The sequence below is a fragment of the Lactuca saligna genome, chromosome 9 (assembly GCF_052625555.1).
Source record: "Lactuca saligna cultivar CGN05327 chromosome 9, ASM5262555v1, whole genome shotgun sequence".
NCBI classification, from domain to species: Eukaryota; Viridiplantae; Streptophyta; class Magnoliopsida; order Asterales; family Asteraceae; genus Lactuca; species Lactuca saligna.
Genome location: NC_136425.1, coordinates 44,909,675 through 44,926,506, shown reverse-complemented (window position 1 = coordinate 44,926,506; position 16,832 = coordinate 44,909,675). Strand labels below are relative to the sequence as shown.

Here is a 16,832-nt window from a genome sequence, read left to right as displayed (position 1 = left end):
TTGAAGCTTCTCTGAATCGTCAAACCATTTATGATAAAATCATCCCCAATTCTTAATTGTTAATTCCAAATTCAAATGAGAGTCAAACTCAAATGTGTGTGATTAGAGGAAAGAACGAAGAATGTAATTAGATGTGTAGAGAGGAAAGGAAACAAGGAGATAATGATTTTGAGGTGATGTAGATCGACGTAAAATGGCAAGTCAAACTTGGCGACCTATAAAATCAGGTAAAATGGTGTAATTAACAGGTTACCAACAAGTTTAGTGACCTATTGCGCAGAAAAATAACTTTGGTGATTAAATCGGACAAACGTGAAAAGTTCGTTGGTTACTATGACATTTACCTTTTCTTTAAAAAAAATATCTTATTTATAAATGGAGTTAGAACTTTTTAATTTGCCAAAACATATTCTTTAACTAATTTTTTAAAAGTAAATAAGACAATTTTAAATAAAAACATAATTGGTAATGTAAGAATTTTAATGACACAAAAGCAATATTCATGTGTATTTTCTTTAGCCATTTACTTCACCGCCACTTCATCACACTTGTCCATGGTTTCCAATAATCCAATTTAAGATCTTCAACCCTAATTTTCATCAATCATCGTCTAAATCTTCTTATTTGCGTCAAAATTCTGGTGTGCAAGTCGATTTCTTTATCGATTTCACACCCAATCTTTCAGTTTCCGTCAATATGTCGAAGGAATTCAACGTCCCGCCTGTGGTTTTCCCCTCCGGTGGAAACCCCAACACCGGCCCACAACAACGTCGTCTCCCAACAGCGCCTTTTCAGCCTGCGAGATCTGCAAACGCTGGTATCCCTTTCATGTCATTCGACATCGGGTCATCTCCGGCATCCACATCCTTCTCCACTCCCCAATTCGGCAGCACCATCAGCAGCGGCAGTACGAATTTTGACGACGAGCCACCTCTCCTGGAAGAGCTAGGTATAAACACGAAACAAATTTGGAACAAAACCGTATCAATTTTGAATCCATTTAGAGTCAAAGCCGATCTTCACGAAGACGCAGATCTATCCGGTCCTATTTTGTTCATCATGGCATTCGGATTGTTTCAATTGCTCGCCGGGAAGTTACATTTCGGGATTATTTTCGGGTGGACAACCGTCGCGTCTCTGTTTTTGTACGTCGTGTTCAATATGCTCGCCGGACGAAACGGGAATCTCGATTTGTACCGGTGCTTGAGTTTGATCGGTTACTGTATGCTTCCGATCGTGATACTATCCGCACTTTCGCTGTTTGTTCCTCAAGGTGGGGTATTGATCTTCGTGATGACGGGGGTTTTCGTGATGTGGGCGACGAGGGTTTGCACCGGTTTGTTGGTGGAGCTGGCTTCTTGTGGAGACGAACACCGTGGTCTCATTGCGTACGCTTGCTTCTTGATCTACATGCTTTTTTCTTTGCTAGTTGTATTTTGATATTATATCATCTGCTTCATCATAGTTTTTCGCTTTTTCTTCATAGTGGTTGTAGTTGTTAGCCGTTGTTAAGTACAGGTTTTGTGATTAATGAATGCAAGTATTTATTCTGGTATCTTGTCTTCATCATGTCCTTGTTGCTTATATTTCTGTATTTAAGGAAAAGTCATATATGAGATAATATAAGATGTTCTTTTTGGGAGGAAATTCACCTTTGATCAATGTGCAATACAGAAAGTCATTTCCATGGTTTCCATGATCTTCCTTTTGTAGTCATAGTGAATTATTATTATTGTTTAGAAGGCAAAATAAGTATGTTATAAACATTTGAATAAATTTTACTGACTATTAAGAGATTAATTTATCGCATACAGGTACATCAATGAAACACTAAAATACAAACAAAAGGTGTCATTACACCATCCTTTTGATTCACAAATCTAAAAAAAAAAAAAAAAAAATTCAAATTGCTTTTTCACTTTGGCAAGCCAGTGAGTGGGTCAAGTAGGGCTTGAGTTTCATCAGAAAGAACAACGGGACCACCTCCGGGTCTTGTACAGATAAAGTAGCTGACATCGCCCTTTGATTTCTCTCCCACAATGTTACCTTTTGTTTCAGGGGGACCCACCAATGCTTCTACATCCTTCATATCCTTAATTCCCGCATCTTTTAGTATTGACTTGTCCCCGATCACATACCTATTCAAAATAACATAAACCATCATCAAACAAGCGTGTATCTTTGAATTCCATCCATCTTGCAAACCAAAGACGCCATGGAATGGAATCTCAAATTCCAATTCCATCGATGGGTTTACCTGTCTAAATCGGTATCGGGTTGTGGAGGGAAGTTGTAAAGCAGCCTTTGTAGTAGAAGGGCAGCGGTTTTCCTGTCACGTGCTATCATAACCGCATTTGGCCCCGCATCAAACGTGTACGCCACCTGTCCATTTCAAACCAAATTACTCAATATCCCAAATTTTATTAAATTTTCAATCCACCAGTTCCCATAAATATCAACACTCCAAACCTGAGGTGTCTCTTCTGCACGATTCCATTTCTCAACACAACTGATTATTCTGTAACAACATTTTACAAATTAGATTTTTTTAAGGGTAATTACCTCTAATAGGAATGTACTTATATTTCTTTACTGATAATAACATATTGCTATTATTGGTAAAAAAAAATGTCAGTGTGTACATTGTTATTTTCTGCATTTTCCTTTTTTTTAATTCCCTTATAAAAATGGTATGCAAAATGAGCAACTTACCTGTGGGAAGTGTCGTTCATGTAGAATATAGGGGGATACGTGTCCAAACAAACAGCATGAAACTGATTACTGTCTGTACACGCTAAACGTGCAAAAGATGCAAAATCACGGTTTTGTATCGCGTTTTCCATTTCGATTATGCGCTTCGGTACAACTTCCTGTCCCGACAAAATTTAGACTGTTACACAGGACATGACATAACAGATTGTACTGTGTTGTGTGTTCGTTGGAAGGGACTGGCACTGAGACTTACGTCAATGGACAAAAGTAGAAACTTTTTGTCCCATCCAGAATTACGGAACAATTTGGGACATGTACTTGTTCTAGATTATGCAAAAAGACGTAAATGCCCTTCTCATAGAGATGTACCTTTGCTCTATGTTGTATAAGTGCACTTGTTTCAACGGTATCACGCATTCCGGATGTGCTACTTGTTTCTTTTTGTCGTGCACTTACCTATAAACAATATTAGTACCAATAAGGACAAGTTCTAACACAAGATGTTTGTAATATGTAAATAGGATGTGGTAACTAACAAATATTTAAAAAAAGGAAACAAGAAAAATACCACAGCAATGATAATTACGAGTTCGTCCCAATGTTTCTCATCTGCAAGTTGAACAGCAAGACTATCACTTCCATTTTCCTCCTATAAACAAGAAAGACAAAAGTTAGAACATTTGGCTCCAAGATTATATATTTTTTTAATTGGGAAAAAAGTTTAAATCACTGAAAAACTTACTTTTCCCATGATCCACTTCACAAATCCACCATATAAACTGCGACAAGCACTACCTGAACCTTGCCTGTGCATAAACTTTATATATTAATGAATTGTTTCTAATGCTATTAGCATTTGCTTATTTTAATCTATTGATGTATGTATGTATTACTTACCTGGCAATAGCAGAAAGTTGACTGTTATCTTCTTTCAGGTTCATCAATTTGGCAAGGGAAAATACTGCAAAAAAAGATTTATTAATTTCTTATATATAATTGAAAGATTTCTGAAAATGCATATTTGATGCAACATTGAAGCATGAAATGAGTACCTAAACAAGCAAGACCAGCAGCTGAGGAAGCAAGACCAGCTGCAGTTGGGAAGTTGTTATATGAAGCAATGTGCAGGTGAAGTTTCTGCCAATCTTCCTTGTTGATTTTGATACCTCTCTTCTCATCTTCTACATCATTAGCACGAGCTCGGATTTCTCTTAAACAACTTTGGAATCTACCTCCTTGAAGTGATATCTCCTACAATAACCAGGAAAAACAAGGGAAAAATGCCACGAATCAGAGAAGCTGAATGATTGATGATTCATAACCTGCTCGTTTCACACTAATCAACGCATATCAATCAGTATTGTTGCAATTTTTGTGTTGAAGATAGTTAAATACTTAAATTAAGCGAGATACAAGTACGTCGACTTCATCTAATCGAAGTGAACTTCGGATTTTAGGAGGACTCAATCCGATCACAGAATTCAATATCCGCATCTCCGATTGCTTAATTTTGAGTTGATCGATGGAGAAACAGAGAGAAATTAGGTTCAGGTGTGTACCTTGCCGTTGAGCCACATGCGATCTTCAACAAAGCTAGGGCTCACAGAAACGGTGGTGGTTGTACAGAGGTGATTCGGATCGAGAGTAACACTAATACTATCATTAATCGGCAAAATCAACTTCTCGTCCCTTTTCCCCCAGTACTTGATCACAGCTATGTTCGTCGGCGTTCTCGCAGTCACCATCAACACCCATTTCTCTGCTTGAGCTCCCATGATCAATTCAAATTAATCTAATGATAAGGAGATTGGGAGCGATTAGTAGGGAGATTAAAGTTGTATCGTATGCATGTGAATATATAGACGTATGGTGTATTTTTATATATGAAGGTTTAGATGTCACCCTCCATTGTTGACTGAAACTCATCACTGATGTGCGTGTGCGTCTTACAAAATTTGATTTGGCCCCTGAAGTTTCCAAAGTTCAAAATTTGACACTATAGTTTTTTCCTTAATACTTTTGTTACTAACATTTTCTTGAATTTTTTTAATTGTTGTAATAACCGAAAAAACCAAAACTCAAGTGATTGGAACACGTCACTATATGGCCCATGAATCGGTAAAAGCGATGATACTTATGCGTTATGACTTATATCTTATATCTTCTTATATTATGTATAAACTTGTAAAACAAAGACTCATGCAAAATGGTGTTTTTTAGAATGCAAATGACACTAATCAACTTTTTTGGTATGATTTGATCGTTAAAGAAAGAAAAAAATTTCAGATTTACCATGCATTCGATTTGTTTCTTTTAAGGGAGAGGCAACGAGGTAGCCAATCTTGAAAACTGGAAGTCAAATAGTCAAACTTAAAAGATGATAATCTTTAAACTTAAAAGATGATAATCTTTAAGGCCATATCTTGAAATTAAAGCAATGTCCAATTTCTTGTCACGGGATAATATAAAATGCATGGAGTGTCATTATTCGGACTCTTTGGTGGCTCTTCCGTTCCAAAAATTGGTATTTCTCAAGTAATATAATAGTTGGAACACTAAAATCGACTTAACATTTGGTTTAAAGTTTCAACTTTCAAAGTCGATGTAACCAGTTGATAAGATTCAAGTACCCTTTCTTTCATTATTTGAGATCGATTAAACATTTGGGTTATAGTTTCGAAGTCAATGGAAGTCACTAAACTCGATTTGATAACTTTTTATTTAGTTATTTGTGTTTTTTTATAGTGTTTTTGTTTTTTGTTTGAAACCCTAGTTTCTGAAGCAATTTTTGGTTTTTTTGTTGTTATTTTTTGTTTATTCTTTTTAAAGTTTAAATGTATTGTTGATGGTAAATGTTGGTTGAACTCATGATTGTGTTGGTAAACAAAGTTTTTATTATCAATCCATAAATTTGATAAAAGTCTTTAGATTTGAAGCTTGCTAACATAAACTAATATGAGTTTAGAATGATGTTGATGTTGATCCATATGAACATGAAATATTGTATCAGAGATTCGTGCCAACTTCTTGATGTATTGGAGAATATGATGGTAACTCCTACTTCTTTTAACAGTAAAGTCTCTTCAACAGTGACAATCTTTTGTGTAATAAACCTTAATTTATTCATTAAATGTTAAATTCATTTTTTCTAGGTATCTTATGTGGACCATGTTCAAATATTATACATGCGAGTGAGAAATGAGGAAACAATCATGTGGCTATTTTTCGTATTGTTGATAGTCTTGTACTTTTAATCTTCCTTTTTAAAGATTATTTATAATGATTGCAAATCACCAAAGATTTAACAACTTTCTTCTATCGTGATCATATGGTTTACGTACTATGAAGATTATTGTACATGTTGTGTTTTAACTTTCACTACAAGTTGCATCAAAATAAAGGGTTTAAGTTCAACTCTAATTAGAGATAACAAAATCTTTAAACTACAGTAGGATGTTCAGGATTTATGTTGTATCAAATCCCATTGTATCAAATGGTAACTATACTTTGAGTTTTATATTTATATATCTCCTTAGTCTTTAGGAGTTGGAATTATTTTTACCTTAAAGTATATACATGTTTGAGATGGAAATTGTGGCCATTCATGTAATTACTGAAGATACAGTACATCTTGAAAATGTGAATGTTCTTCGGGTTGTGATTATTATATTTTTTCTGTTGATATTTTCAAATTGTATTACCTTTCAACTTTTTACTTCAAATAATAGTTATACCACTATTTTACCTTACTTGTTTTTTTATGTAATTTAGGTTTGGGTTAAAGTTTGCAATTACATGCACTAAATGATATGGAAAACAAGCAAAAATCACAACTTTGAATGCCATCCACACAACTTTATGGAGCAGTATGCTTACGTTAAAGTGAGTTATCTTGCAACATCTTTGATTTTTTGGTTTCTATAATCTTATTTGTAAATATTAGGGTTGTTATGAACTTAATTAAGGTATATTGTTAGTTTTAAGTGTAACGCCCGTCTCTCGAGGTATTAATTATTTAAATTTTTCTTAAATTATTGTTGGGCTTAATATGGAAAGTAAAGATGCTTTTGGGCCAAGTATTGGGTAGCCCATAAGACGTACGTTGGGCGTAGCCTGGGCGTACGCGGGGCGTAATAGACTATGATGGAAGCGGGGACGCGCACACTTACGCGCAACATACCACTAGGTACGCACAACGTAAGTGAGCAGATAAGAAAACCCTAATTTAAGGGTTTAAGACCTATATAAACCCCATGATAACATCCTTCTGGATTCTTACCAGCCTCCTCACCCCCAAAGAAACCCTAATACATCCTTACCTTCTCTTTTATGTGATTTTGCTCCTTGTAAGGGTTTTAGTGAGAAAGAAGTTGTGAAGAAGGAAAGAAAAGGTTGGAGAAGAAGCTTGAGCCCATAAATCCGGTCTAGACTCACTCTTTGTCACCAAAAGAAGGTATAAAGTACTGAACTTTCTTCCTCATATGCTAGATCTAGAGTTATTGAAGTTTTGGACCTTTTTAGATCCAAAGGTTGGACCTTGATCATGGAGTTTCGTTTTTGAGCTTGGGATTGTCATCCTTTGGGCTCAAAGCACCTCATTAGCAATAAAGTTTCGATCTTGGAGGTTTGCATGAGGCCATGTAGGAAATCTAGTCATTTCTTTGGAGTTAGGATATTGCTTTTTGAAGTTTGAGCCTTTATGAGTTACCCAAGCCATCAAGTAAGCAACTTTATGGCTTAGGACAGAGAATAAGACATGGATCTGAATTTGTAGCTTCTGAATCGAAATTAAGGACTTAATAAGAAGGTGGCTTAACTAGGCTGTACGCTAGGCATACAAGGAGGTACGTACGGCGTACAAGCCAGCAGCCAGTACGCCCTGCATATGCCATCAGTTTGGGCTTCAAGCTTTTGGGCCTCAGTGTGGGCTGTGCTTTGGAATTAGAATCTTTGGGCCTTAGGAGTCTTCAGAAGTCAGTGTATATGAGCCTTGTTTAGGTGTTGGGCCTAGAGTAAGGCCCAATAAAGAGATTTGGGCCCAATGTAGAAATGGGTGCCATTAGTGAGCCTTTAGTGGGTCATTAGAGGACTTAGAAGGAATTGAGGGTTTGGGCCATCATAGCAGGGGTAAAATGGTCATTTTACCCTGAGGTTTGTTATAAGTATTTGATTTTTGTATGTATGGGATTTGTAGTCGAGGAATTTTGGAGCGGCAGGCAGCCAGTTTCAGATTTAGTATCTCAGCAGCCAACATTACGAGGTGAGTTTCCCTTCCAGTAGGAACGGGTCTACGACCACAATGTTGACCCGTTTAGTTAGTAGTAGTTCCGGACTGCGGTCCGATGCAGTAATTAGAGTTCTTGATGTCTTTGTGATTCAAGCCTGTTTTGTGTTATGTGTTTCAGAACCTGGTCCGATGCAGTATGCAGTATATGTATTCATGTTAGTTGATATGTTTATGTTATGTTATGTTCAATCAGTTTCCGAACTTCGGTCCGATGCAGGGGACATGGTCCCAGTCAGTTCCGGACTTCGGTCCAATGCAGTTTTCGGACTTTGTTCTGATGCAGGGGACAAGGTCCCAGTCAGTTCCGGACCTCGGTCCGATGAAGTTTCCGAATTTCGGTCCGATGCAGAGGGCAAGGCCCTGGTTAGTTCCGGACTTTGGTCCGATGCAGTTTCCGGGCTTTGGCCCGATGCAGTGGGCAAGGCCCAATAGTTGTTTATATGTTATTGTATGGTATGTGGTTGTTTGGAGGAGCTCACTAAGCTTCGTGCTTACAGTTTCAGATTGTGGTTTCAGGTATTTCCGCTAGCAAAGGGAAGAGCTCAGGTTGATGGCATCGCACACACCACCGCTTCAGTTTTATCATGGGAGTTCTTTTTTTCAAATATTTTGATATGATTGATACAGTGTTGTTTGACACAGATACTATGACTTTTGAGTTACTTATTCCATGGTTCTTATTATGTATGACATTCGATGATGTGAAATTTTAGTAATATTAAACAAAATTTTTTGGGTCGTATTTTGGGTCGTTACATTAAGTAATACATGAATTTAGATATGAAAGATAGTAGTTTGTATGTTTATGATTCATGCCATAAAGTTTTTATGTTACATTTTATAGAAATTTTCCATCATATTCAAGAAGAAGAACAACAATGGATGGAAAGGTACACACTTTCAAGGCACGATTGGTTGCGAAGGGCTTTACTCAAACTCCATAGACCGCTTTCATTAATGGGAAATTAGATTTAGCTGAAGATGTTTACATGAGTCAGTCAGAGAGTTTTGTAAATGTAAAGTTTCATAATAAGGTGTGTAAGCTTGAGAAATCCATATATAGATTGAAACAAGCGTCTCGTAGATGAAATATTTGCTTCCATGAGAAAGTCGAAGAACTTGGTTTCTCTAGGAGTGAAGATGAGTCATGTGTGTATATCAAGACTAGTGGGAGTAGAGTAGCTTTTCTAGTATTGTATGTTGATAACATTTTCCTTATAGGAAACGACATTCCAACTTTGCAAGAAGTAAAGTCTTGGCTTGGAAAGTGTTTTGTTATGAAGGATCCAGGAGAGGCAACATATATTCTTGAGATAAGAATCTTAAGGGATAGAAAGAAAAGACTAATTGGTTTTAGTCAAAGTACATACTTAGATAATGTAATAAAACGTTTTAATATAGAAAATTCCAAGAAAGAGAGGTATATATTCAGAGTAATGCCAAATTGAGTAAGACTTAAAACCCTAGTACAAATGAAGAGAGCGGAAAGGAGTCGAGTCTCATATGTTTTGGTTGTAGGATCGATCATGTAGGTAGGGTCGGTCTAGACGGTGGGCAACCTGGGCGACCGCCCAGGGCCCCACGACTCCAGGGGCCCCAAATTTATGGGTTATATAGTGTATATATATAAACCAATTATTACCAAAATGATTTTTAGGGCTTAAAGTTGGTTCAAATTCAAACTAACTCAGAAGATAAACAATTTGTCTTGTTTTTTATTGCTAATTGAACATGTTTATAGTGAATAATAAATGATATTTTTTTGAATCTTTATTATATTTGTTTTTAAGGGGTCATTTTTTTTTTCTTTTCGCCCGGGACCCATATACGTTTGGACCGGCTCTGATGTAGGTACTACAAGATATTGAATTGTTTACCCACACATAAATTACCTACACATATAATAATATAAATGTATTGGTAAATATCCACACATGTTTTTACATGCGTGGGTAATTAACAATAATATTTTTTTAATGATGGTCAAGAATTGATATGTGTGGGTAATACATTTTGCTTACATTATATTTTACTAAAAAATTTCCCTTGATCTACGGAAAGTTGATTATACCTATACATATGACAAGTTTTATTAATGTGTGGGTAAAGTACCTGCACAAATATAAAAATTAAACGTATATGTAGGTAATTTGTAATTTTACCAACATATAGTATTTTTATATATATGTGTACTTATAATATAGTAAACGAATTTTAGAGTTTTAATCTTCTAAAAAATTACGTGTCAAGTTAGACAATATTCTGTTAAATTGAATAAATTTTATTTGATTTTAAAAATAACATGCTCACATTTACTTGAAACCATCTTTAATAAATGAAGATATATATATATATATATATATATATATATATATATATATATATATATATATATATATATATATATATATATATATATATATATATATATATATATATATATATATATATATATTGCCAATTCTCACATTTTAATTCAATTTATCAAATGTTATTTTGTGGTTATTTTGAATTAATTTTTTTTCCCACATGTTATTTTATGAGTTTTTTTTTTTATTTTATTAAATTTCATATAATATTCTAATTTAATAATTGCAATAAGTATAGTAATAAATGGATATTAATTTCACTAGTAAACTTACATTTTAATTTCAAAATTCCCAAAATTAAAGCTCATTAGTTTCTTTTCTTTATTTAAATTATTATTATTTTTTTAATTTAAAAGATAAAAAATATTTTCATCATAATAAATCATTATTTTTCTTATTTTCTTTTAAATTTAAAGTTGTCAAATACTTTTACCTTTATGTTCATTTTATTTTTTAAAATTAATCTAATATATGAATATCACAACTAATATATAATATTTATTGATGAATATAGATAAAAGTAATTCAATTATAAGTATAGAAAAATGACATGTAAATTAGAAACATAAAAAAGTTTTAAAACAAAAATGAAATTGAAATCGAAACAAAAGATAATCTCCATAATTATATATATTTACTTTTATATTATTGCCATAAATACTTTCTGTTTTAAAATACATATATTCATCCTAATTAAATCCCAAGCATTTCATCATTTTCAAAATTCAAAAGGGATAATAACTTAAAAGGGTAATATATTTTTTAATTTGTACACATTTGCTTCCTTAGTTTTTTTCGTCTACATTTACGTCTTCAATTTGTTAAACTGTAAACATTCAGTTATTATTACCGGTTACTCCAGGTTAGCCGAGAAAAATGATTTAATAGGGTAATATATTTCTCATTTTGTACACATTTAGTCCTTAATATTTTTTTGTTTCAAAATAAGTCATTTTTGTTTTTGTACACATTCGGTACTTATTGTCACACCCCCAAACCAGAACGGCGGAAACGTTCGGGGGCGGAGGACATCATATTCAGTATCATAACAGTTCATAGAAAGGAAAGTACACACCACCATATATATTAAAGTTTCCAAGATGTTTACATAATTGTATTCATTACACGTTCAAAAGATAAATACATAAACATCATCCAAAAGAAGTAATTAACGCCAGCGCGTTAATCCCAAAAGTTGATTTCCAAACCTGCTTAGCGGTTCCCTGAGAATACAAGTTATTTCAAAGAAAAAAGTGTCAACAATTAAGTTGGTGAGTTCATAAGTAGTTTAGAAAAATTGGATGCCATTCCAAAATGGGTGTATATTTTCCAGAAAACGCAGCATTTCAAATGTAAAGAGTTGTGATTTGTTGTGTTGAAAGTGAATGTATTAGATCCAGAAAATCCCAGATTTTCCCTAATGGTTGAGATACGAGTTGTTGTGTTTTCCAAGAAAAACCCTTATTTTCTTATAAAAGTATGAAATGCATATAAATGTTCGTGTTATAAGTTGTAAATAATTGCACCAGGAAAATCCCTTATTTTCCTATTAGTTGTTTGGTTTGTATGCAGGAGAAACCCTTATTTTTCTAACATAAATGGCAGTCTCTAAGACCGAAAATCGCAAGAAACCGACGTTCTCAAAAGTTGTGTCATAGTTTTATATAGTAAAACTATACGAAGATCGCATTTATTAGATGAAGAATAGTTTTAATAGCTACTCGTTCATAAAAGCATAATACCATAATAATTGTATATCCGATGAGTTTTATAACCATACTAAACATAATATGCCTGTAACGACGTTCTTCAGGCGTCGCAGCATTATGACAACTGTCACCCCAAAAGACGGACTGTAGCTAACAGTCAGGGCGCGGGATCATGACTTCCCGTATAGATCTATACACATTTGACACGTTCTCCGAACGGGAGACTCTGGTTATAGACAGGACTTGCAACATTACTTTCTAATAAAGAAAAGTAACGTTTGGAGATATACACATCTCATGGATTCTCAACTAAGCCCGTATTAAAGTGATAGTTTTCTATGCAAAGTTTATCCTTTTTCACAATTTTTGACAAAGCAAAATCTTAAGTTTTTAGAATGTATAAAATGACTTAACAATGAAAGTTACTTTGATATCATTATATACTTTGTATAATGTCTAATGCACGCAAAGTATGACAAGAGTTTTCCATAATAGTAATGAGTTCCAAGTGATTTATTCGATAAAATAAGTGAAGTGAAACTTTATAAAATACACGATAATAACCGTATGTTTACTTGTATTCCCCCCCTAAAAGAGTATAAAAGCATTTAAAATGTATTTAAAGTGTGTTTGAAAGGGGTATGAACTCACTTGAAAGTTTGAAGATAGCAAGATGGAAAACCGGGCAGAGTTTCATCTTGGGAAATGGATTTTCCTCGGAAATCTCGGGATTCCTCGGGAGAAAAATCGACCTTCGGGACTTGCACAAAATGACCAGGGCTTCGGGGTAGTGCGAGCACGGAAAACGAGGTAAAACGCAAGAAAAAGGAGAGAGAATGGGCCATTTTCCCGGGAACCCTCGCATGCTATTTATAGGGGGGCCTGAGAGGCCTCGTACGCGGGGCGTACGCTCGTACGCAGCGCGTACGCGTACGTCATGCGTGACCGAAGCCTCGACTGCCTCGGCCTCGGATGGGACGGCTCAGGCAGTCGAGTCGGATGGGATGGCGGGTCGGGTGCCTCGCATAGGGCGACGTGGACGGTTTGAGGCCAAGTTCCTCGGGTACGCGGGGCGTACAGGAGTACGCAGCGCGTACCTCGGATGAGGTCGCTGACTCCCCTTCGGATAATACCGAAGTTTTAATAAAAAAATATATATATTAATTATCAAACTTCGAAAATTCATATCTCCTTCATACGAACTCCGTTTTTGACGTTCTTTATATCCCTGCGAAGGTGAGACTACGATCTACAACTTTCATTTAGATTCCGTTGGCAAATTTCGGAATTATTTTTATTATTTATTTATTAAAATGACGTGATTAAGGAATTTCTTTAAAAATTCATAACTTATTCATACGATGTCCGATTTGAGCGTTCTTTTTATGCATGTTTGTAGTTTAACGATATTTACGACTTTCATTTAGACACCTAAGGTTGGAAAGTGTTTTATTGAAACTTTGTGTTTTTACGCAACTTCGTATTGCTGGTTTTTGTCGGAAAACTTAGGATGAGCATAACTTCTTCGTTATAACTCGGATTTTTGTGTTATTTATATGTTTGGAAACCTTAAGACGATAACTACCACATAGTGTACTCCAAATAGAGTTTTTGAATACTTCATTTTTCGATGATATTCTATTTCATTTCTCAAAGAGGTTACAGGACTCGATTTTTACTAACTTGAAATAACTGGTTGTTACATCATCCCCCCGTTAGAGGGAATTTCGTCCCGAAATTTTAATACAAAAGAAGAGTCTTAGGGGCTGGGGAAGAGATGTGGATACTTCTGTTGCATTTGATCTTCTCGTTCCCACGTGAACTCAGGTCCCCTCTTAGCATTCCATCGGACCTTTACTATTGGAATGCGACTCTGTTTAGTTCGTTTAACTTCCCTATCCATGATCTCGACGGGTTCTTCTACAAAGTTAAGATTTAATTTAGTTCGATCTCATCGAGTGGAATTACAAGTGTTTCGTCGGACAGACACTTCTTCAGGTTTGATACGTGGAATACTGGATGTACTTTGTTAAGCTCAATTGGAAGTCGGAGTTTGTAGGCTACTGGACCAACCCTTGAAATGATTTCGAAGGGTCCAATGTACCTAGGATTTAGCTTCCCACGCTTTCCAAAGCGTATCATTCCCTTCCAGGGTGAGACCTTCAGTAGTACCCGATTGCCAATCTGAAATTCCAAGGGTTTACGTCTTTTGTCGGCATAGCTCTTTTGCCTATCCCTCGAGGATTTCAGTCGTTCTCGTATTTGCACGATCTTTTCAGTAGTTTCTCTGATTATCTCTGGACCAGTGAGGGTGCTATCAGGGACTAGACCTTTTGCTAGTTGTGTGTCGCCCACTTCCGTCCAGCACAGAGGTGATCTGCACTTACGGCCGTAAAGGGCTTCAAATGGAGCAGTATTGATACTAGTATGATAACTATTGTTATAAGAGAACTCAACCAAAGGTAAGTGAACATCCCATGCTTTACCAAAGTCGATTACGCATGCTCGCAACATGTCTTCCAAGGTTTGGATCGTTCTTTCGCTCTGTCCGTCAGTTTGGGGGTGATAGGCTGTACTCATGTCCATTCTTGTTCCCATGGATTTTTGCAATGATTGCCAGAATCTAGACGTGAATCTGCTGTCTCTATCCGAGATGATAGACATTGGCACTCCATGGAGTCGTACGATCTCTCGGATGTAGATTCTCGATAGTTTTTCCATTTTATCAGTTTCCTTGATCGGTAGGAAATGAGCGGACTTGGTTAATCTATCGACGATTACCCAAATAGTATCTTGGCCACCCTGAGTTTTGGGCAGTTTCGTTATGAAGTCCATGGAAATCTGCTCCCATTTCCACTCAGGAATTTCAGGTTGTTGGAGTAGTCCTGAGGGTTTCTGGTGTTCTATTAAAATGACGTGATTAAGGAATTTCTACAACTTTCATTTAGATTCCGTTGGCAAATTTCGGAATTATTTTTATTATTTATTTATTAAAATGACGTGATTAAGGAATTTCTTTAAAAATTCATAACTTATTCATACGATGTCCGATTTGAGCGTTCTTTTTATGCATGTTTGTAGTTTAACGATATCTACGACTTTCATTTAGACACCTAAGGTTGGAAAGTGTTTTATTGAAACTCTGCGTTTTTACGCAACTTCGTATTGCTGGTTTTTGTCGGAAAACTTAGAATGAGCATAACTTCTTCATTATAACTCGGATTTTTGTGTTATTTATATGTTTGGAAACCTTAAGATGATAATTACCACATAGTGTACTCCAAATAGAGTTTTTGAATACTTCATTTTTCGATGATATTCTATTTCCTTTCTCAAAGAGGTTACAGGACTCGATTTTTACTGACTTGAAATAACGGGTCGTTACACTTATAAATGATTTTTTTAGGTTTTTTATCACGACATCTTACGTGGGACAATCATTGATAAAGTATGTGGGGCTGTTGATGTTTATGTGTAACGTCTCATTTTCACAACAAAAATTTTTCATTTTTAAATAAGGCAAAAGTCCCTAATTATAAATCCATTATTAAGAGAAAACGTTTATTCCAAATATATTTATCGAAAATCAGAGTAATATAAGAAATGTGGAATACTCAGTACTTTTGATGAGTGTGTACAATCATGCATTTGCCTTCTCACGATCAACGATAGAACCTGAAAACATAAACAGCTGGGTAAGCACAAAGTTTAGTGAGTTTCCTCCAAAATATTCGATACAACAAACGTATTATTATGCATAACGAGCCCACACTCATTAGATTGGAATACCTTTGCCCAATCAGTCATCAGACTGGAATGCCAACATGCAACAGGTCCAATTAGTCATCGGACTGAAATACCTAGGGTTTGTCGGCATGCAGCCTTAACCCAACTGCTATTCTCGAACCTTCGTGCCTACGACTTACAGCCGGCCCGCACCAGGTATCTTGGCCTATAACATATAGCAGAACCACCTCAACCTATCACACCACCATATGGCTATCCCACGTACGATGTCGTGAGAAAAACCTAAAGAAATCATTCATAAGTACTGAATGAATACAAAAACAAAAATGACTTATTTTGCAACAAAAAAAATATTAAGGACTAAATGTGTACAAAAATATTAAGGTCTAAATGTGTACAAAGTGAGAAATATATTACCCTATTAAGTCATTTTTACCGGCTAACCTGGAGTAGCCGATCATAAGGACGAAATGTGTACAGTTTAACAAGTTGAAGGGGTAAATGTGGACGAAAAAAAAGTTAGTGACTAAATGTGTACAAACCAAAAAATACATTACCCTTTTAAGTCATTATCCCAATTCAAAATTTTTGACTTCCTCCCCAATATCCCAAAATTATAGGCATTGATTCCCCCACATCCTCTTAAATATGTATTCACAAACACAACAATAGTACACGATGTTTCCGTTTGATAGTGTCCCCATATATTCGTTGATCGTCGCTCGTTCCCCTCGATCGTAACCCATCTTCCTCGAGCTTCGTCCCTCTGTTTCCTCTTCACTTCATCGCCCTTCTAACGCCTATGGTCCTCGTCCCTCTTTCTATCGACAATTATCCTTTAAGTCCTTTTATTTGTTTTAATTAAGTTTTATGATTTGATCCTTAAAGAGATAGTTTATTCTATATTACTACTAAGAAATTTAGTGTTTTGTTAGCACATGGTATGAAATATACTGTTTTCTTCACCGATTGATAACAAAATAATTTAATTTTACATTATAATCATTT

The 16,832-nt window shown here is 35.4% G+C and overlaps 2 protein-coding genes across 2 annotated transcripts; one reads left to right on the top strand and one right to left on the bottom strand.

Moving 5' to 3' along the window:
* Positions 1-509: 509 nt before the first annotated feature.
* On the top strand, positions 510-1,555 carry LOC145018819 (Integral membrane Yip1 family protein). The gene has a single exon (XM_078976665.1). The coding sequence runs from the start codon at positions 697-699 to the stop codon at positions 1,438-1,440; it is 744 nt and encodes a 247-aa protein (XP_078832791.1). The 5' UTR covers positions 510-696; the 3' UTR covers positions 1,441-1,555.
* A 211-nt stretch (positions 1,556-1,766) lies between these two features.
* On the bottom strand, positions 1,767-4,584 carry LOC145018818 (diphosphomevalonate decarboxylase 2-like). The gene is made up of 10 exons (XM_078976664.1): positions 4,272-4,584; positions 3,765-3,963; positions 3,610-3,673; positions 3,455-3,518; positions 3,281-3,361; positions 3,082-3,168; positions 2,713-2,870; positions 2,470-2,518; positions 2,258-2,382; positions 1,767-2,138 (listed from the first exon to the last, which is right to left on the bottom strand). The coding sequence occupies exons 1-10, from the start codon at positions 4,485-4,487 to the stop codon at positions 1,916-1,918; spliced, it is 1,266 nt and encodes a 421-aa protein (XP_078832790.1). The 5' UTR covers positions 4,488-4,584; the 3' UTR covers positions 1,767-1,915.
* Positions 4,585-16,832: the final 12,248 nt, after the last annotated feature.